The sequence below is a fragment of the Gasterosteus aculeatus genome, chromosome 18 (assembly GCF_964276395.1).
Source record: "Gasterosteus aculeatus chromosome 18, fGasAcu3.hap1.1, whole genome shotgun sequence".
Taxonomy (NCBI): Eukaryota; Metazoa; Chordata; class Actinopteri; order Perciformes; family Gasterosteidae; genus Gasterosteus; species Gasterosteus aculeatus.
The window spans coordinates 10,097,102-10,117,461 of record NC_135706.1 but is presented as its reverse complement, the minus strand read 5'-3'; the positions used below and the strand labels follow the sequence as shown (position 1 = coordinate 10,117,461).

The 20,360-nt window shown below is 41.7% G+C and overlaps 3 protein-coding genes across 3 annotated transcripts; 2 read left to right on the top strand and 1 right to left on the bottom strand.

The window, feature by feature from the left end:
- The first annotated feature begins 877 nt into the window (after positions 1–877).
- On the top strand, positions 878–7,033 carry LOC120808112 (uncharacterized). Its single transcript, XM_040160741.2, has 21 exons — positions 878–990; positions 1,081–1,139; positions 1,219–1,302; positions 1,397–1,518; positions 1,616–1,759; positions 1,874–1,948; positions 2,035–2,205; positions 2,381–2,483; positions 2,852–3,072; positions 3,552–3,705; positions 3,781–3,992; positions 4,072–4,186; positions 4,256–4,455; positions 4,530–4,644; positions 4,724–4,893; positions 4,970–5,067; positions 5,481–5,611; positions 5,834–6,014; positions 6,117–6,258; positions 6,331–6,427; positions 6,549–7,033. The coding sequence occupies exons 1-21, from the start codon at positions 968–970 to the stop codon at positions 6,596–6,598; spliced, it is 2,667 nt and encodes an 888-aa protein (XP_040016675.2). The 5' UTR covers positions 878–967; the 3' UTR covers positions 6,599–7,033.
- Positions 7,034–8,193: 1,160 nt separating this feature from the next.
- On the bottom strand, positions 8,194–13,217 carry LOC120808109 (uncharacterized). The gene is made up of 21 exons (XM_040160737.2): positions 13,064–13,217; positions 12,906–12,982; positions 12,734–12,829; positions 12,529–12,653; positions 12,124–12,264; positions 11,984–12,058; positions 11,745–11,909; positions 11,574–11,670; positions 11,281–11,498; positions 11,043–11,199; positions 10,761–10,969; positions 10,559–10,676; positions 10,206–10,405; positions 10,028–10,142; positions 9,783–9,952; positions 9,596–9,711; positions 9,387–9,517; positions 9,113–9,302; positions 8,838–8,979; positions 8,631–8,760; positions 8,194–8,557 (listed from the first exon to the last, which is right to left on the bottom strand). The coding sequence occupies exons 1-21, from the start codon at positions 13,081–13,083 to the stop codon at positions 8,487–8,489; spliced, it is 2,763 nt and encodes a 920-aa protein (XP_040016671.2). The 5' UTR covers positions 13,084–13,217; the 3' UTR covers positions 8,194–8,486.
- Positions 13,218–15,428: 2,211 nt separating this feature from the next.
- Positions 15,429–20,195, top strand: LOC120808110 (uncharacterized). The gene is made up of 21 exons (XM_040160738.2): positions 15,429–15,560; positions 15,647–15,723; positions 15,801–15,896; positions 15,977–16,101; positions 16,373–16,516; positions 16,588–16,662; positions 16,759–16,923; positions 16,998–17,094; positions 17,170–17,387; positions 17,469–17,625; positions 17,699–17,907; positions 17,992–18,109; positions 18,272–18,471; positions 18,537–18,651; positions 18,730–18,899; positions 18,971–19,062; positions 19,144–19,274; positions 19,359–19,548; positions 19,674–19,815; positions 19,893–20,022; positions 20,096–20,195. The coding sequence occupies exons 1-21, from the start codon at positions 15,553–15,555 to the stop codon at positions 20,176–20,178; spliced, it is 2,742 nt and encodes a 913-aa protein (XP_040016672.2). The 5' UTR covers positions 15,429–15,552; the 3' UTR covers positions 20,179–20,195.
- Positions 20,196–20,360: the final 165 nt, after the last annotated feature.

The window sequence follows — 20,360 nt, the reverse complement described above, 5'->3', positions numbered from 1 at the left end:
TTCTGCTTGCGTGCAATTGTTGCAACTTAAGGCAGCAGCGCCCAGCCTGCCAGCAGCTGGAGGGAGTGAAGTAGTAAAGCACACTGACATTTCAATCCTCTGTGAGAAAGCACGGCTGGAAGGCTAACTGCCGAAGCAAGCAGTAACACTGTATTTGGTAGTAAAAGGGCAATACAACATACCTTTCTAGTGGCAGCACATTTGAAACAAGGGGCTATTGGTTGTCATTGCTCTCACGACTGTTTGGCAATTTGTAACGTGGAAAGTTTTCTGTGCCACAGACTAGCCGTTTTTTTTTCTATCCATCATTTTATTACATCAATAAAGATGCACTGTGCACATCCCAGATGTGTTTCCTGCAGCATGTAACTAGTTCCTAAAAGCACCAATCCCTTGAGTGGCTGTTCTGCTCCTGGAAAGGGGATTTGACATCTCTGTGTAACCATCTCCGCGTGAAGTTGTGCATATATTTGTATTCACGGAACATAAATGATTCTTCTAAAACCAACGGTTCATTTTAAACTGCTGCTTGTTGTCCATTATATATTCAAAGCTGCCTACTGGGGCTCCCTAATCAATAAATACAAATCAATGAATTGATTAAAAAAAAGAAAAGGATTTAAAAAAGAAAACATCAAAGACTACCAAACAACCCAAATAACTAACGGAATAAAACCAAGACTGATATTTTCCTAATTATATTTATACTTCAAAGACACTGTAATACTACTTGATAGCACTTACTTGCACTGTTTAATTTGGCAGCTGGAGCTACATACAAATCCATGTACCATTAAGTCAATCAACCTGTTTGCATTGCATGCTGGGACCAAAAACTGCGACCAGGCTGTAATCGGATTCACCTGTGTGTAGTTGTATCTGTAGAACCTGTGAGGTTTAAAACCTTTAGTATAAATCAGGGACCCAACAGTCACCAGCTCTACATCACTTTTACACTGCTTCTGCAATGAGGGGTTTATTTGGATTCGGGTTTGTATTTTTTTTAATTATTAATATCCTTTGCTCTCATTTGAAGTGTGTCTTTGTGTTATATAAAAAAAATGATTTAATCTCTTTTAGGTGGTTAATTCTCCTGATAGTAGTTGAAAACGTAGAGACTCAAAAGAAGCCCTCTATAAGTAAGTTTTTGTAAACCCAATAAAGCTTTCCAAATTGAACATCTATGTGCGGTTTACTAAATTAAATGTTAAATCCCAGATATTTACTCTAAATGCCTGGGGAACATCATGCGTCTGGATGTCGGTCCAGTTGGAGGAAATCTTCTTGAAGTCTCTGTCTTGAGTAAGATTATTTAATAGACTTTTTTTATTATTTTTTTTATTTAATTTGTTTTTACTTTCTCACTTTTCTCTTCTAACTGTCCTCTTCTCTCCAGATAACTCTACAAATCTCCTGACACAAAGTTTAGCTTCTCAATGTGGCTTCAGTATGAAGATCGATCAGCTGGGAAATGCCATGATTTTTGCCTCTTTGCAAAACTGTTTTGCTGAAAATGTGGTAAAAATGATCAATGCAATCCTTTTTTTTTTTTTGGGGTGCAGCACCAAATTTATACTAACTGGGATCATTATTAAGCTTATTTCTGTTTTTGTAGGACGATGAAGCATTCACAACAACAATAAATCTACGACTGCATGGGAGCCAAATGCTTGAGGATGAGCTGTACCAGGTGGCCAAAACTTGCCCGTACACCGCCTGGGCCTCCAGGGAAATTGTCTGTGAACGCAATTATATGGAGGCAAGTGAATACGCTTTCTATGATAACTGGCTTTATGACCCATTTGTGTGTCAAGACCAGTACATTTGATACGGGAGGGATGTATTGTCACTTATGCAGTGGCTAAATTTCTAGGTGTCTGTGCAAAATGTCTCTCCTGGACGTCCTGTCCCGGATGACGCGCTGGGTGATCCACAAAGAGTTGCTGGAGTAAGACGAAACTATTACCCTTTTTTTTTTTTTTTAAATGATACTCTGGATGCCTAATCTATAATTCATGTCTTTCTGCTGAACAGAAACGGCCCTCGGACGCAGGGTTCACAATCAAAGCACTTGTGTTCTTTACTCCTGAGGAGAGGATCATGAAGGTGAAGGAGGCCCAGAGACGAGGTTATGGGATCTCAAACACTCCAACGAGACTGGTTCTGCGCGCTCCACTTTCTTCCCCAGAAACCTACATCCAGACTGTAAGTGGAACTACATTTTACTTTTTAAAACGCCATACTTGCAGCCTACTATTGGATTTGAATGTAATACTTTTATACCCCTTTTTTATATTAAAGTATCCACCTCATTTGGTATTTAACTGTATGCATTGACATGATTTAACTATTTACACTGTTGTGTAATCTCTCCACGCAGGTTGCCGGTTTGCCTATGAAGGTGCTCAAAACATCAACAATATTCGAAAATAAGTGGCTGGCGACGCAGATCGACGCTGCTGCCGCATGCCCAGTAATGGAGGGTAATGTTTGACGCGGGTCCAACGTGATCGCCGATGTCTTTAGTTTCTTTGGGTTGTAGCAATTTAAACCTCCTACGTTTTGGTGTATTTTGTTTTGGATTTTAGTGTTCTTTGACCTAAAATAAAATTTGTGTGTGCTGCTAAAAAGTAGATGTTGTACAGTTTCACTATTTACAAGCATTCTTTTGGTTCTAGCTCTTAACTTCCTGATATGAGTGGTATCTCATCTACCCCTCTGGTGAAACTATTTCATTTTAAATGTTATATTTAAGAGTAGGGGAAATTACTTTTGGTAACTAAACCATGACGATGACTTGCGTCAATGTTGAATCTCCTTTCTAAGTAAAGTGTGTTTGTCTTGTGTGCAGGTAGTGTTTCTTTCACTCCACACTCAATCAGCTGGTTCCTACCGAGGCGAATTGACCCCTTGATTTCCTCTGGCCAGTTTAAACTGCTGGAGGTGCACATGGGCGTTGACGGCCAGAGGCTCGACGTTGCCAAGATGGCCGCCAGACGTTACTCCATGTCAGTCAATGACTTGTACATCATCACTGAAATCCCTATTGGGGCTGTCGGTGGCCACTTTAAGGTAGGGGTCACTTGTGTAATTTTTGTAGATCTACAAAAGCAGATCTGATGACTGTCACTCTAATGTTTAAATTGCGTTTTATAATTCTCATGCATCTGCTTCGTAGTCTCAGACCATGACTTTGAAATGGACAGATTCGGTATGCTGCATTTTCTGAACCGATGTGTCTACATTGATTTTTGCACAACTTGTTTATAAAGATGTGCTAAAACTCTAATCAGGTCAATTTACTTTCTTAAAACCCATCGTAATATGTAATCGTCTTCTGCAATATCATGATAGAAACTCCAATTAAATCCTCGTCAGACTTGATTAAAAGTCTGAATAACTTTTTTTAAAGAGTAAAGTGGTAAAATTAATATTTTTGCCTTCAGATTGGCAAGTTGCAGGGCCAACTAGTTCATTCTGAGTGTGTATATGAGAGAGAGCCTTACTGTGGCTGTTTTGATTCTTTTTTTTATTTTTATTTTTATTTGCAGAGCCGTGTTCAGGATGGTCAGTATTTCACTGCTTATACAATTGAGCCGATGCTCGAGTTGTTCTGGTCCGAAGACTCTAAAAAGGACACAAGATACAAAGTCCTCCTTCCCATTACCACGCCGTTTCTGCCTCAACCTCCACGAGTTATTGACAGTGAGTGATGGTGATATTATCTTCGTACTGGTATGTGTATGTGTTACAATTTTTTTTTTTTTTTTTTTCTCTCAGACACCGTTCCTGAGGAGCAGATATTTAAGGTGTTGCTTGGCCCCTTCTGCGCTGATGTGGCACTAATTAACATCACCTTCTCATCTGAGGTTTTATCTGCAGCCGACTGCATTGCCAGAGGCCTTAAAATCCAGGAGCACATGTCTCCCAAGAGCTGCTCAAAGGTCTTTACACTTGAAGTGCCCTTCGCGGACCGCAACGTTCAACAAATGGTTGGCATCACTGAATTTCAGAAATTAAATGTGAAAAATGGTTTATTTTGTAGCTAATCTCTCCCTTTTTCCCCAACAGAAAGAAATGGGGATGTCAGTCTACTCTCTTGAGCTGACATTTGGCTTGCTGGTTATGTGGCAGTCAGCACCATTTTCTCACACCGCTTATCTGGAAGCTAAATTTGTGAACAACGGTTGGTACTGGTGAAGCTGATTGCTTCATTCGGAAGCAGCTTTCTATTAATCTGTGTACCTCTCTGCAGTGCCTCCCTCAGTCTCTGGTGGCTGTGATTATCAAAACTTCTATATCCTCGTGAAATACGGGACTCCCGGCTTCAACTTCAAGACACTAGTGGGAAAACGAATGTTGACCCCTAACCTGGCTCAGCAGTACAACTTCATGGACAATGGCACGCACTTCAGTGTTACTGTACCTTTTCTAGCCCTCGATGTGGAAATTGAGGTAACTCGGTTGTCTTAAACAAATTGACTTTTTAAGACCTTGTCATGTGTTAACTTTTTATGTTTTATTTGCAGACTGTTGAAAAATCCTCCATCAGGAGCAGACTGGACGTGTCTCTGAGAAGTCCAGACACACTCGACAATATCGACACCTTTGCTGTGGCTTGCGATTTCTTCTCAACACTGACCGGTTTGTTAGAAACGTGTTTACATTTAGTGTCTGACTAAATGCGGCAAAAACGCTAACACTCTTGATACTCCACCTTCAGAATGTTTCCCCAACGGGACGATAACCACCCTGGCTGTGAAACTGGAGTCTGTTCCCAGTCTTCAACTCAGTCAGCTCACCCTCAGAGACCCCAGCTGTGGTCCCTCCTACAGCGACAACCGCTATGCTTATTTTGTCTTCACCGGGAACTCCTGTGGGACGACCAGAACGGTAGCGTACTGCTGAATGTTGCAGGTTATTGACCTTGATATTCAAAACATTTTAGTTGACTGTTTCATTTTCTTAGTTCTTGCCTACTATGATGCTGTATGAAAATGAGATCTTTCTGCCGGCTCCTGCAATGGAATCTAACTCAAAGACTGAAGAGTCTGAGGCTGAATATGAGTGAGTGTCAAACTTGTATTGCTTAAATGAAAAGTTCTCAAAGCTTTCTAAAATTCAATGTCACCCTGTGATGCTTATTGAAACAATTTTGAAGATATGACACATTATTTGCAGCTTTAAAGTGCCTGCATTTCTTAAAAGCAGTTAAATGGCACTAAATCCCAAATCTATGCATCCCCGAGCGTTTTGGATGTCTGTCCTTCCACAAGTGCCTCAACCACAAATTTGTCCTGCAGTTAAAGTGTAACTGTTGTTTACTGATCCTGCTATAAGCAACTGGGGAAATAACATGTGGTGCAAGTGCTCTGAATGGAAGGATAAAAGCACGGGATTTAACAAAAAAAAACCCCAACACAACTTATTTCCTGGATAATGTTAAATTTCCACTGATCTCCTGGTTTTTCTTTCCACAGGTTTAAGGTTGCCTGTTATTTTGATCTCCACACCAACCGTGCTGTTACCTTCAACAACAGACCTCGCAGGAGTAAACCATTTGCTGAGAACGGAATAGAAGAGCTGCATGTTAAGATGAGACTTGCGCTTGGTGAGAAGTTCTTCATGCAGCGTAACTGTAGGAATTCTGAACCATAAACTCATGGATTAGACTCCTGCATAATTAAGGCTTTGGGCTTACTTGGACAGTTGTGCTATGAAGCTGTCACAGCATGTGCAAGCTAGCAGTGTCCTACAAGTCCAGGGGGTAATTGTAACTATTTTGAGGTAATTGTTTGGTGTAATACAGCTAAGCAATTTTCTCTTCACTTAGACGACTCCTACAGCACGTTTTACAGGGCTGATTACATCGCAAAGTACCTGCAACAGCCTCTGTATTTTGAGGTGGAATTGACTACATCCGGAAACTCCGTATCACTGGAGCTCGTGGACTGCTGGGCGACGTTGGAGGACGACCGTACTTCCCTTCCCAAATGGGATCTCATCATTAATGGGTAACGTCTTGATTTGGCCTGTTTGCAGGCACGGCACTTGTTCCTTTTTTTTCTCACCAAGCAGACATCTTTATAAAATGTTTACTACATTTGTATCTTCAGCTGTGCAAACCCACGGAACCCCCACAAGGTGATCTTCCATCCGGTTTTTCCTGATACCAGAGTTCAGCATCCATCGAACTTCAAGCGCTTTGAGATCCCAATGTTTGCCTTTACTAAAGACGAAAATAACTTAAGCCGCCAGGTAATTTTAAACTACTTTTTACGACGTCTCTTTTCCTAAAGCTTTTGGGGAAGCAATGTGAATATCTTCTAGGTCTTTGTCCATTGCGACGTGGTGGTCTGCGATGCTACAAACCCAGTGGGACGAGCTTGTAATGTGACGTGCTCCGACCACGACGCTGAAATGAAAGGTAGGAGGTCTCTAAATCTGACTTCACCGTTGCACACTAAGGTTTTCCATTTGTTGCTCAGACAAGGGATGGAATAAATACAATATCGAAGTGGCTTTAATGTGTATTTCTTCTTCCACAGGGGATAAACCTGCAGTTTCAGATGGCCGAAGTATCAACCGCCTGACATGAGGACCAATGCTTATAAGTTAAAGCTTTTAAATGGACTTTTCACTATTCTTAAATGTCACTATTGATTTATTTAGTCAAACATGCTTTTGTGGTAAAACAATTTGCTGTATTGGTCTTCATATGGTTAAGATGTTCTTTACCTGTACAAGACTATTAGTAACTTCGTACTGTGACAAGTCAACCCAGCTTGTTGACAATCTACATGTTGTACCTAAACATTTAGAACTGCTTGCAAAACACAAACCAGCTGAACATTTTTAAAGACTAAAGCTTTTTTTTTTCTGTTCTTTCATACAGGCGGGCCTATAGTGTAGTCAACCATTCTCCTTAAATGTGAAAGGCTAACGCTTGGTCAGTGGCACTTGAACCTGAAGGAAAATGTACTTTACTGCAATGTGTAAATATTCTGTTGAAATAAAGTCTGTATATACTGAAGTGCTCAGGTTTACTTAAACTTTGCCTCCCAAATGTTAATTTCTGATTTAGAATCAATTTGCACTAATCTCTTGCTCCCTTTCAAACTACTATTAAAATGCCTTAACTACCTAGCCTGCTTATTAGGTTACTAAATCAAACGTCTATCCTGCAGTCTATTATAAGAGGACATGTGTACGTTGTCTTTATATTTTCATGGACTTTTGTACTGATAAATTAAATGTGACTAATATCTCCATTTACTGTAGCGTTAAGCACTGCATTTTCCTCTTTAAATATTTGCATGGCATCATGCATTTATGAAACTCCTGAAGCAAGCTTCTCTGGAGAGCACATCAATGAAAGCTTAAAATTACAATTTTCTGTTCATGGCCTTCCAAGCATTTTGATTTTGGGTTTACAAAGCTGTACACCCACATACATGAAAGCACCTGGCAGTTAAATAGGACCAGGCCGCTGAAGTTAGACTTCCAGAAACTTTTGATAATTGCAGAGTTTACGGCTTCCATGGATTAAGGTGCCCCCTCCATCTAGCATGACTGATTAATGCAGCGCAAAGTGTCAATTTCACTGAGACACCATTGGAAAGTCTAAGCTTGTAGCACCAGTCGCTCATTTAGTTTGGCATTGGGTGGGAAAGTTGCAAGATTTGAAGCCTGTTCGGCATAAATGGGCCTGCTCTGGTTTTGCCAGATAAAGGAAATGATTGTGCTTTGGTCAGATTTTATACTTTATCTGCAGTTATGATTTAAAGGAACACCGTCTTACATTTAGTACAAAGAGTATTTAGGCACAATTCAGATTAATGATCTGGCAAAAATTGTCACCATTTTAAACTGGTCTGTTAACCAAAGCATTGCCAGTGTGCTAATTTTATATTTCTGCTATAATGCTGAAACTGACATTAAAGGGCTTCAAACCAACCACTGGTATGCGTATGTGCAGATTATAAAATTGACATGAACATTAATATAAATTCATCAAGTCAGTTTGATTTGTTGAGGACAAAAGTATTTGAAATTACATTTAACCCCCCCAAAAATGGGTTTTACAATTTGATGATCAGATAATGAAAAAAAAAAAATAGATTAAGCACCAATACTGAAAAGTTAAATTAGAAAAAGGGAAAATATTCTGGAGTTAAGTAATGGACCATGACATTTATTTTGAAGGGAAGTTAGTTTATTTCAAGAGGAAAATGCTGTTATACAATTCTAAACTGAATTTTACAACCTTTCCTCCCCCTGCCTAGAGGAACACTAGATCACAACATTGATATTCTGAGAATTTTGTAGCTAGAACCACATCTGTATACAAAAAAAAAAAAAGAAATTAACCACCTAATCCAATATGCAACACTTCATTCAAATAGCCTATGAATCCAATGTATGAAATACAGGGCAAGAAGGTAATTAGACGATTGACATTAAAGACAACTTCTTTATTTAGAAGTTTAACCGGATGTTAACTCAACCGGCCCCGATGAAATCTGCCTTTGCCGGGTAGAGTTTGTTCCTCTTCGTGCTAGAAACACAAAACAAGTTTAGATTACAAAATCCTACACCATTTTTTTTTTCTTTTCTTCAATTTCCCTTACTGCGTTTTGCTCCTTTCTGCTCATACGGTCGGGCGTTACTCTGGCGTGTAGGCTGCACACATTGGCCTCTGCATAAACCATCTGCTCGGCTGGTTGTGTCACAAATCACTGCATCACAGTGGACATAGATCTGTGGACACAGAAGGGTTTATTAGGCAGGAAGACGTGCAGCGTTACCATGTGGGCAATAGAAGATCATCATTTAACCTCGTCTTTCAGAACTGCCTGGTCTTTGGTAAAGGTGAACATATTCATGGAGAAGCGTTTGATGTGGGATGGGAATAAAACCCTGGAGTCGCTCACAACAGGATGGAAAACTGTCAAATAGATGTCATCAGGATTCTCACAACTGGGGAAAGAGATGACACTTCAGAATGCTTTTGTAAAGCATTAAAGTGGAATATTTTGTGCAAATTGACCACAGTAAAACACATTTTGAGTCTACAATACCAAAGGTGATAGTTTTTAATGCCGCTCATTACCCGTCCACAATGATATCCCAGCTAGGCAGAGACGTCCGGTCTTCATCAAGCGTCGCCCAACACTTCTCCACGATGAGCTCCAAATTTGGGTCTGTAGATTCAATCAGCTCCACCTCAAAATACAGAGGCTGCCTCAAATATTTCACAACTGGATAATCTTCTGCTTGGTAGAAGAGCTGATATGATGAATCTGGAGGAGACGTCTCATTAGGAAGAGAAAGAATATTTGGTGCATTCCTCCGCTTGATAAGGCTTTGAGTAAATGCTACCTCACCTTGTGCTAGCCTGATTTGCACCATCAGCTGCCCTGAGCTGATATCTGCTTTGGGTTCATAGAGTCGTTGTTTAGATCCGACGGCAAAAGTCTGGGTCTCATTGACCACGTAGTAGCAGGAAATGGTTTGTCTACAAAAAGAAACACTCATGGGGGTTCATCTCCTACTGGACGGTATTTCAGGATAACTGATAGAATGAGTCCTTTACCTGTATGGTGGATCAATTGGTGACGTGTTGGCTACTCCTCTGTTGTAATACAAGCCTTTTTTGTCATTGTAATACAAGCCAATCTCATTTTCATAAAGGATGTAGTGGTCGAAGAACTACAATAAGATATTGGAGGGGTTACAATTTAAAATGAGTCTTTTTGGATTTAGGGCAATTTAACACTTACTGTTCTGGTGGTTCCACAGGAATCAACACTGAAAGAGAACAGTGCAAAGCGATCATCACTGAATACTGGTTTGCAGGACTGGTCCTTTAGAGTCAGCCTACTTGGAACGAGCTGAGCCACAGATTGCACCTTCACAGCCGTAGCGGTCATTGTTCCATTTGGATAGCATGCTGAGGGTACAAGTGGCTATTAAGAAAATGTCCAACAAACCAATCAGCAGAAATCTTCAAATTTGCACGTCTTACTGGTTGTTGTAAAGGGGAAGGTGCAGGACAGGTAAAGATCAGCAAGCACCCAGTTGTTAATGTGATCCAAAAGCAGCAAGTCGACTCTGGCTCTGAGTGAATCCGTCTTCATAAGCTGAAAGACAAACAGACGTTATTCAATGCAGAAGACTTTATCAGGCGTTCTTGTTTGACATACCTCGAACGCTGTGTCCGCTGCATCGTATGGCAGTACGAGACTGAAGTGTGTGCCGTTTTCTTGGAATTTGTATTCCTCAGCCATCTCAGGGTTCAAATGACGATATCCAACCATTGCCTGGAAATTGTTCCCTTGACTTCCGTATTTCACAGTGATGTAAAAGTGCTTCTGATCACATGTGCCAGTGGTAGTTGGTAGCACTAAAAGGCAGAAAGTTTAACAATTAACAGAGCACAACTTTCTCCCAACATCTTTCTGCAAACAGCGGCATTGCATGTAGTTTTCAAATTAGTGTCCCCCCCCCCCGAGCAAGCCAGATTTGGAGTTTTGAAAAGCATTACAGACAGTCTCACCAACATCCTTTAGGGACGCCTGCAACTCAACTTTGTGGGCAAATGGAGTTTCTTCAGGAAGGATGACGAACCCAAACGCAAGAGGGAGGAAGTAGGTTGTAACCAAGAGTTCAGGGTTCTGCAAATACACATGCAGTCATGTCACTGAAACACCAAAATTAGTATGGGAAAACAATAATATTGATCTATAAATTTGACGTACTTTTTTCAGGACTACATCTGAATCAAAGGGCACAGAGAGAGAGTAGCCCTTCGTTCCATTTTTATAACGGTGCTCCTGGATGGTGAAGCCTCTGGCGTTGCCCTCCTCAACAGTGAGCACTCCAGTGGAGAAGGTGATGTTCTTCAGTACCACATCATGAAGAAAGGTGCCCAAGACGACGGTAAACACCCGGGCCTCTGGGACAGTATCTGACGAACAGAAGGACATGTATAAGATTCTACGCAAACCTCAAAGTCTTTAAACTGCCAGAAAAGGACTTACTTTCTTGGAAGTGTGGCAGTTGAGGCATGAGAGGGGTTGTAATGGGGAACAAAACCTTGTATCTGGTATCATCTTGGGTGCCAGTGGTCCTCCACAGTACCTCAAGCATGGGCTCCACACTGTAGGTAATGTGGTACTGGTAATCTGGGGCATGGCTCTGCAATTATTCATAACATTTAATTAAACATGCTAGGCAGACCAGTGACGACCACATTTCTGTTCTTAAGGACTTCCCAACCTTGAAGTGACCATCAGGCGAGCCCACTGGGATCTCAATGACGATATGCTGGTGAGTGGTGGACAGAGTGTACCCCCGAGTGACCATCTGAGATCGATCAAGCCTTTTTCCATTGATGCCCATGTGCAATTCTAGGACTTCAAAGCTGCCATCTACCAGCGGTGTCATACGGCGAGGTACGTGCCACGAGATTACATCGTTGATGAAGAGGACTCCCCCTGTCAAACGAAGAAAGCGTTGACTCAATGACCATGTAATGTTTACCGCATCCATCCAGATATCACAAGGCGTACCTGTGGGACAAGCAGCTGCCATGTTCACCACATTCAGCCCATGTGGAGTCTGATAGTAGGCGCTCACCCTGATCACCTCCATGGGGACTCCACCCACCTAAAAGATTGAGTTTAATGTCATGGTGGAAAAGGATCTTGTAAAATGAAAAATACAGGAGTTGAGTTTCTCACTTCCTCTGAAGTAGCCTCTGCTGTATTGTAGGGGGATCGCACAACCAGGCGTGTCGAGGTCAACATGAGGCCGTAGCCGGCTTGTTCAGCCTCCCTCGGCACCATTGCTACTGGTTCTGGAGTGTAAAATGTCAACTTCCAGATACCATATGCTGCCCCAGATGCCTATAGGGAGGAGAACTTTTTAATTACCAGATTCATGTAATCAATTGCAGTAACCTTGTTAATCTTACACATACATCAGGAAGGTTGTTGCCCTCTTTAACATCTTGAGCCGGTCCCTTTGCGCCAGCATCAGCTATAAAGCCTGACACCTAAAGATAAGAAATTTTTAATAGTTTCTTAGACACCATTTGGTTGATCCAGTAAAGTGACCTACTTCCATGTAGTTCCTGTCGCAGAGAATTGCTTTCGAGGCCCACTGAGTATAGCTGCAAGTCTGCGCCACATCATGGGAAACCACACCGGATTGACTGCTGTATATTCGTAGCCTCAAGCCAACATTGAAAATACGGTCACCCTAAAAAGTGCAAGAAACAAGAATTTGGCTATTAATGAGTAAATAGTGTTGAAGCAGTAATCGTTTTAAGTTGATGAGAAATGGCAAACGGTTGCTAATTTTGTTCATGTCTTATATTATACCAAGAAAAAAAAAAAAAAAAAAAAAAGTCCAGTAAAATACACACTAAGTTTGCAGGAAGCACAATACCCAAGTTCATGTGTACACAAACACTTAAATAACAGGCAAATAAATGTAAACTACAAAAAGTTAGTAAAAACGCACTTTGTTGTCCACATAGCAGCCCAGCAGAGAGGAGTAGATTCTGGTGTTACCCCAGGGGTCAGACTCCATGCTGTATCCACACTGAGCAGCTGACCTGGGTGTTAACACAATGTGCTGGGTGCCGTCTGAGGGAAATCAAAGACAACCATCACTGTACTGCACTAGTGAGGAGCCAATAATGCTCAGTCACAGACGTTCTACTCACTGACGGCCTGGACCTCGAGCTCGTTCCCCACTGCTAGGGCCTTGTCCAATGAAAGCCTCATTAGATTACCCACACAGTCAGACCGTAAACCACTGCCTGTAAAAGAAAAGTCTGATGAGGAAGAGCGAAACAATGAACGCGGGAGAAAGGATTTGTTTTAATACAGGCTTACTTGACTGGGTATTGAGCTTCATATTTGGCCTTGTATCAACAGAGAGGATTACTGCAGCCATCAAGCTCCATAACAAACTTGAATAAAAAAAACAAGGTTTAGAGACATTAAAAGCGTAGCTGGCACTCTTATTAAACAAAGAAAATAAATGAACTTACATGTTCCCAAACCTGGCCATGTTGTAGTCTGACTGCAGCCAAACAAACAAAAAAAACCCTGTAGGGATCCAATCACTATTCGCGCTTGGCACTGAACAACCAGCACACCCAACAACAGAGCAACTCTGAGGAGAAGTGACTGATTGCCCTACTGCTCCGTCACCTGCGGTTTTATCCCGACATTAGACACGCCCACTTTCAAACATAAATGGTCAATGCAAAGCACCATGTGAATGTTGATGCATAGAAATGAGCTTCTAGTCATTGGGTCCATTTACAGTTTTAACATCATAAGTCGTCTCGCAGTCTTTATATGTTTCACAGGAATTTGACAATTACTTCTAAAATGATCCCAACAATTAGTGGTTTCAACCGCCCTGGATATTATATAAGAAAATAATTTATTGATGTTTTCTTTTAGCATTAAGATATTTCTCTGATTTGTAAAATTGTTGCAGTTGGGGATGGATTGCCAGGTGAGCTGACTGGAGAAAGTATGTGAAAGGGACGCCTCTGTTCCAGTGAGCTCTGATACTTCTCATCGGATAGCTGTTTTCAGTGTGTCTGTTTGAAGTATGCTGTTTTTAATACCAACCATGAATGAATAAATAAAGTTGCATTAGCTCGAACAATATTAGTTACCAATTAATATTGCTCACCAGTACATGCCCAAATAACTCTTTTGACTCTCTATGATAAAGAAAATATGCAAGTGCAAATTAATGTGCGGTATGAGGTGAGATAAAAAGTGAGAGGCACCACTATACCTGCAATGATGCCATTTACATTCATTTTCTACCGTCTGGCATCAACTTAACATCTCTCCATCCGTGTCTCCAAAATGTTTGAGTACACATTATCCAGTCTTCTTTGTTTTTATCGATCACATTTTTTTGCGTGGGTAGTGGCTTACGCCTCTTTCAGAACCCCCGTTTTGTATTTATGTAAAATGACGCCGCTGATCAGTTTCCTTCTAACTTCTGGCGCTTTGAAACACAAATGTTTGCCTTCACCAAGAACATCGAAAACTTGAGTTGGCAGTTAATTTCAATGTAAAAAATGAATGCTCTTCTTCCTTTTTTTAAAGGCTTTTTTGGGGGGAAAAAATGTATAGACTGTAAATATAAATGACAATAAAATTAGTTTGTATTTTGTAAGTCTTCATTTACTGCGATGTGGTTGTCTGCCATGCCAGAAATCCAGGGTCTGTAGCTTGTAATATTCAGTCACAGGATGAAAGGTAAGAGTGTTTTTTTGTTATTAGGTATAACATACATTGCTAAAACATGAACATTTGCAGACGAGGCCATCCGAACTCACCAAACCCAAATAATGGATGTTATTACTACAAAGGTATCTTATGTTGACTGCTGCAGTTCCAACTAGACCTTAAACCTATTACACAGAGACAATACCAAGGCTGGGAACAGACCAAGAGGAGGACAGCTGTGAATGGGGGGTAAGGTGTATGTTAAATCTTTATACTTGTTGTTCGACCTTCGAACCAGCTGTGGGGAGCTCAATCATTCAACGAAATTATTCAAAAAGTCTGTTCAATACCGGGGGGATTGCCTCCTATTGGGGTGGGGCGCAGTGGAACTACAGAGGGGGGCGCAACTTAATCACCAACCAACACAAACAGGCCCACGGACACACACACTGGTAAAAAAACAGAACAACAAATACAATTGCAAACAGGGTGTGAAGACAGTGCACTAAATCAAATGGTTGTACCTAAGAAATCAAGCGGAACCAACATGACACACACTGTTCACCAACCATATCCCCTAAAGAGAGAGAGAGAGAGACATAAGGTAGAGGTCGTACATATTAAGAGAGAGGGGTCAAACTACGTGGACGCTCGTGGTCAGATGATGAAGATATCATCAGCTATAAGATGATGTCAAACTACCGACATTGAGATGCAAAACACATACAATTTATTCATTGATATATGGTTTGAATTACAAAGTGACATATACAGCAGACTGCAAACAGAAAAAATGAAAAAAGCTATCTGATGAAGGCAGAGCTCACTGTGTTCACCTGTCAAACTTATTTTAGTTTTTTGAAATGATATCCAGGGTGGTTGAAACCACTAATTGTTGGGATCCTTTTGGAAGTAATTGTCGGATTCCTGTAAAACATAAATACCTCGAGGCGACTTATGATGTTAAAACTGTAACTGGAAGAAATGGGATGGAAATAATGTTCTTCTTCTCTATAGTCACTGTGATCCGCCGTAAAGACCCAATGACTAGGAGCTCATTTCTATGCATCAACATTCACAAGGTGCTTTGCATTGATCATTTATGTTTGAAAGTGGGCGTGTACAATGTCGGGATAAAACCGCAGGTGACGGAGCAGTAAGGCAATCAGTCACTTCAGTATAGAGTTGCGCTGCTGTTGGGTGTTCAGTGCTATGCGCTGACAGTGATTGGATTCCTTCAGGGTTTTACTTTGTTAGTTGGCTGTGCTCCAATTACAACATGTGGAGGTTTGGAGACACGTGTAAATTAATTTTATTTCAATGAGCCCTCGGTTTGCTCATAATGTTTCTAAACCTTGTTTTCTTTGTTCAAGTTTGTTATGGAGCTTGATGGCTGCACTAATTCTCTCGGGTCAAACAAGGCCAAATATGAAGCTCAATTCCCAGTCAAGTAAGCCTGTATTTAAACGAATACTCTTGCTGCAATTATTGTTTGCTCTTCCTCACCAGCACTTTTTTCTTTTACAGACAGTGGTTTACGGTCGGACTGTGTGGGTAATCTAATGAGGCTTTCATTGGACAAGGCCCTAGCAGTGGGGAACGAGCTCGAGGTCGAGGCCGTCAGTGAGTAGAACGTCTGTTAATGAGCAGGATTGGCTCCTCACTAGTGCAGTACGGTGATGGTTGTCTTTGATTTCCCTCAGACGGCACCCAGCACATTGTGTTAACACCCAGTTTAGCTGCTCAGTGTGGATACAGCATGGAGTCTGACCCCTGGGGTAACACCAGAATCTACTCCTCTCTGCTGGGCTGCTATGTGGACAACAAAGTGCGTTTTGAACTAACTTTTTGTAGTTGACATTTTTATTTTGCCAGTCAACAGAAAATATGGTGAATTCCTTTTATGTACACGCACTTCTGCAGGTCTGAGAATATGGTGTGTGAACATTTAGATGTGTATGTTTCTATTTTGTATATGCTTTCCTGAAATACCAGAATCCAACTTCCTGTATTTTATGGAACAAATTTGACTTAAATGACATGTTTTAAAAATAACTTAATCTTCTATTAATGGCCAAATCTTGTTTCTTGCACTTTAGAATGACCGTATTTTCAATGTTGGCTTGAGGCTACGATTGTACAGCAACAGTCAATTTGATGTGGTTACACATGATGTGGCGCAGACTTGCAGCTATAGTCAGTGGGCCTCAAGAGAGATTCTCTGCGACAGGAACTACATGGAAGTAGGTCACTTTACTTTACTGCATGTACCAAATAGTGTATCAAACAACTAAACCACATTTCTTACTATTAGGTGTCAGGCTTTATAGCTGATGCTGGAGCAAAGGGACCGGCTCAAGATGTTAAAGAGGGCAACAACCTTCCTGATGTATGTGTAAGATTAACAAGGTTACTTAGGCCTGTTTTTTCAACTTGCAGTTTGTTATATGATAACAGGTAATTAAAAAGGGTTCTTCCCTAATAGGAATCTGGGGCAGCATATGGTATCTGGAAGTTGACATTTTACACTCCAGAACCAGTAGCAATGGTGCCGAGGGAGGCTGAACAAGCCGGCTATGGCCTCATGTTGACCTCGACACGTCTGGTTGTGCGATCCCCCTACAATACAGCAGAGACTACTTCAGAGGAAGTGAGAAACCACTCCAGTATTTTGCATTTTAAAAGACCCTTTTCCACCATGACATTAAACCCAATCTCTTTTAGGTGGGTGGAGTCTCCATGGAGGTGATCAGGGTGAGCGCCTACTATCAGACTCCACATGGGCTGAATGTGGTGAACATGGCAGCTGCTTGTCCCACAGGTACGCCTTGTGATATCTGGATGGATGTGGTAAACATTACATGGTCATTGAGTCAACGCTTGCTTCGCTTGACAGGGGGAGTCCTCTTCATCAATGATGTAATCTCGTGGCACGTACCTCGTCCCATGACACCGCTGGTAGATGACAGCTTTGAAGTCCTAGAATTGCACATGGGCATCAATGGAAAAAGGCTTGATCGATCTCAGATGGTCACTCGGGGGTACACTCTGTCCACCACTCACCAGCATATCGTCATTGAGATCCCAGTGGGCTCGCCTGATGGTCACTTCAAGGTTGGGAAGTCCTTAAGAACAGAAATGTGGTCGTCACTGGTCTGCCTAGCATGTTTAATTAAATGTTATGAATAATTGCAGAGCCATGCCCCAGATTACCAGTACCACATCACCTACAGTGTGGAGCCCATGCTTGAGGTACTGTGGAGGACCACTGGCACCCAAGATGATACCAGATACAAGGTTTTGTTCCCCATTACAACCCCTCTCATGCCTCAACTGCCCCACTTCCAAGAAAGTAAGTCCTTTTCTGGCAGTTTAAAGACTTTGAGGTTTGCGTAGAATCTTATACATGTCCTTCTGTTCGTCAGATACTGTCCCAGAGGCCCGGGTGTTTACCGTCGTCTTGGGCACCTTTCTTCATGATGTGGTACTGAAGAACATCACCTTCTCCACTGGAGTGCTCACTGTTGAGGAGGGCAACGCCAGAGGCCTCACCATCCAGGAGCACAGATATAAAAATGGAACGAAGGGCTACTCTCTCTCGGTGCCCTTTGATTCAGATGTAGTCCTGAAAAAAGTATGTCAAATTTATAGATCAATATTATTGTTTTTCCATACTAATTTGGGTGTTTCAGTGACATGACTGCATGTGTATTTGCAGAACCCTGAACTCTTGGTTACAACCTACTTCCTCCCTCTTGCGTTTGGGTTTGTCATCCTTCCTGAAGAAACTCCATTTGCCCACAAAGTTGAGTTGCAGGCGTCTCTGCAGGATGTTGGTGAGACTGTCTGTAATTCTTTTCAAAACTCAAATCTGGTTTGGAGAACACTTGAATTTTTCTCTGGGTGTTCTCTAATTTGAAAACTACATGCAACGCCACTGTTTGCAAGACCCAAGGGAGAAAGTTGTCCTGTTAATTGTTAAACTTTCTGCCTTTTAGTGCTACCAACTACCACTGGCACATGTGATCAGAAGCACTTTTACATCACTGTGAAATACGGAAGTCACGGCAACAATTTCCAGGCAATGGTTGGATATCGACAGCTGACCCCTGAGATGGCTGAGGAATACAAATTCCAAGAAAACGGCACACACTTCAGTCTCGTACTGCCATACGATGCAGCGGACACGGCGTTCGAGGTATGTCAAACAAGAACGGCTGATAATAAGTCTTCTGCATTGAATAACGTCTGTTTGTCTTTCAGCTTATGAAGACGGAGTCACTCAGAGCCAGAGTCGACTTGTGTTTGTTGGATCACATTAACAACTGGGTGCTTGCTGATCTTTACCTGTCCTGCACCTTCCCCTTTACAACAACCAGTAAGACGTGCAAATTAGAATGTTGCTGCTGATTGGCTTGTGGGACATTTTCTTAACAATGGCCACTTGTACCCTCAGCATGCTATCCAAATGGAACAATGACCGCTATGGCTGTGAAGGTGCAATCTGTGGCCGAGCTCGTTCCAAGTAGGCTGACTCTAAAGGACCAGTCCTGCAAACCAGTATTCAGTGATGATCGCTTTGCACTGTTCTCGTTCAGTGGCGATTCCTGTGGAACCACTAGAACAGTAAGTGATAAATTGCCCTAAAGCCAAAAGTCCCATTTTTAAATGATAACCCCTCCAATCTCTTATTGTAGTTCTTCGACCTCTACATGCTGTATGAAAATGAGATTGGCTTGTATTACAACAGAGGAGTAGCAAAGACTTCACCTATTGATCCACCATACAGGTAGCGCACTCCTCCTATTCCGTTATCCTGATATACCATTTAGTGGGAGATGACCCCATATTCTTGTATTTCTGTTCTTAGACAAACCATTTCCTGCTACTACGTGGTCAATGAGACGCAGACTGTCGCCGTCGGATCTAAGCAACGACTCTATGAACCCAAAGCAGATATCAGCTCAGGGCAGCTGATGGTGCAAATCAGGCTAGCACAAGGTGAGGTTGCATTTACTCAAAGCCTTATCAAGAGGAGGAATGCACCAAATATTCTTTCTCTTCCTAATGAGACGTCTCCTCCAGATTCATCATATCAGCTCTTCTACCAAGCAGAAGATTATCCAGTTGTGAAATATCTGAGGCAGCCTCTGTATTTTGAGGTGGAGCTGATTGAATTTACCGACACAAATTTGGAGCTTATTGTGGAGAAGTGTTGGGCGACGCTTGAGGAAGACCGGACGTCTCTGCCTAGCTGGGATATCATTGTGGACGGGTAATGAGCGGCATAAAAAAGTGCCATATGCAGTATTCTAATACGCACACTGTTATAAGTGGACAATTTGCACAATTCCACTTTGACGCTTTACAGAAGCATTCTGAAGTGTCATCTTTCCTCAGTTGTGAGAATCCTGATGACATCTACGTGACAGTTTTCCATCCTGTTGTGAGCGACTCCAGAGTTTTGGTTCCATCCCACATCAAACGCTTCTCCATGAATATGTTCACCTTCACCAAAGACCAGGCAGTTCTGAAAGACCTGGTGAGATAAGAATCTTCTATTGCCCACATGGTAACGCTGCACGTCTTCCTGCCTAATAAACCCTTCTGTGTCCACAGATCTATGTCCACTGTGATGCAGTGATTTGTGACACAACCAGCCAAGCAGATGGTTTATGCAGAGGCCAATGTGTGCGGCCTACACGCCAGAGTACCGCCCGACCGTATGAGAGGAAAGGAGCAAAACGCGGTAAGGGAAAGAGCAAATAAATGGTCAACTAACTACATGAGTTTAGTAATCTGAACTTGTGTTTCTTTTCTAGCACGAAGAGGAACTGGTTCTACCCAGCGACGTCAAATCTCCTCTGGGCCTATTCTGTTAACATCTGGTCAAACTTCTGAATAAAGATTTCTTTAAACTGAGTTTCTCCCCCCCCTGCATTACATAATCTACAGTAATGGAAATTCTGAAAGAACTGTTAAAGACTTTTACTTTTTGTATAAAGATACGGTGCAACCTGCAAGAAACCCCTCATTTCTTTATCAATAATAAGAACTTATAGAGGTGATGTTTAACTTTGAAATCCA

Bases quoted from the DNA above. Each gene is read 5' to 3' on its own strand.
- LOC120808112 (XM_040160741.2), top strand. From the start codon at position 968: ATGAGGGGTTTATTTGGATTCGG. The intron at 1,760-1,873 runs GCAAGTGAATAC...CTAAATTTCTAG, and splicing joins GTGAACGCAATTATATGGAG to GTGTCTGTGCAAAATGTCTC. The intron at 2,484-2,851 runs GTAATGTTTGAC...TCTTGTGTGCAG, and splicing joins CGCATGCCCAGTAATGGAGG to GTAGTGTTTCTTTCACTCCA.
- LOC120808110 (XM_040160738.2), top strand. The intron at 16,924-16,997 runs GTGAGAAACCAC...AATCTCTTTTAG, and splicing joins CAGAGACTACTTCAGAGGAA to GTGGGTGGAGTCTCCATGGA. The intron at 18,652-18,729 runs GTAAGACGTGCA...TTGTACCCTCAG, and splicing joins CTTCCCCTTTACAACAACCA to CATGCTATCCAAATGGAACA.
- LOC120808109 (XM_040160737.2), bottom strand. From the start codon at position 13,083: ATGGCCAGGTTTGGGAACAT. The intron at 10,406-10,558 runs GTGAGACTGTCT...TCTGCCTTTTAG, and splicing joins GGCGTCCCTAAAGGATGTTG to TGCTACCAACTACCACTGGC. The intron at 10,143-10,205 runs GTATGTCAAACA...TTTGTCTTTCAG, and splicing joins CAGCGGACACAGCGTTCGAG to CTTATGAAGACGGATTCACT.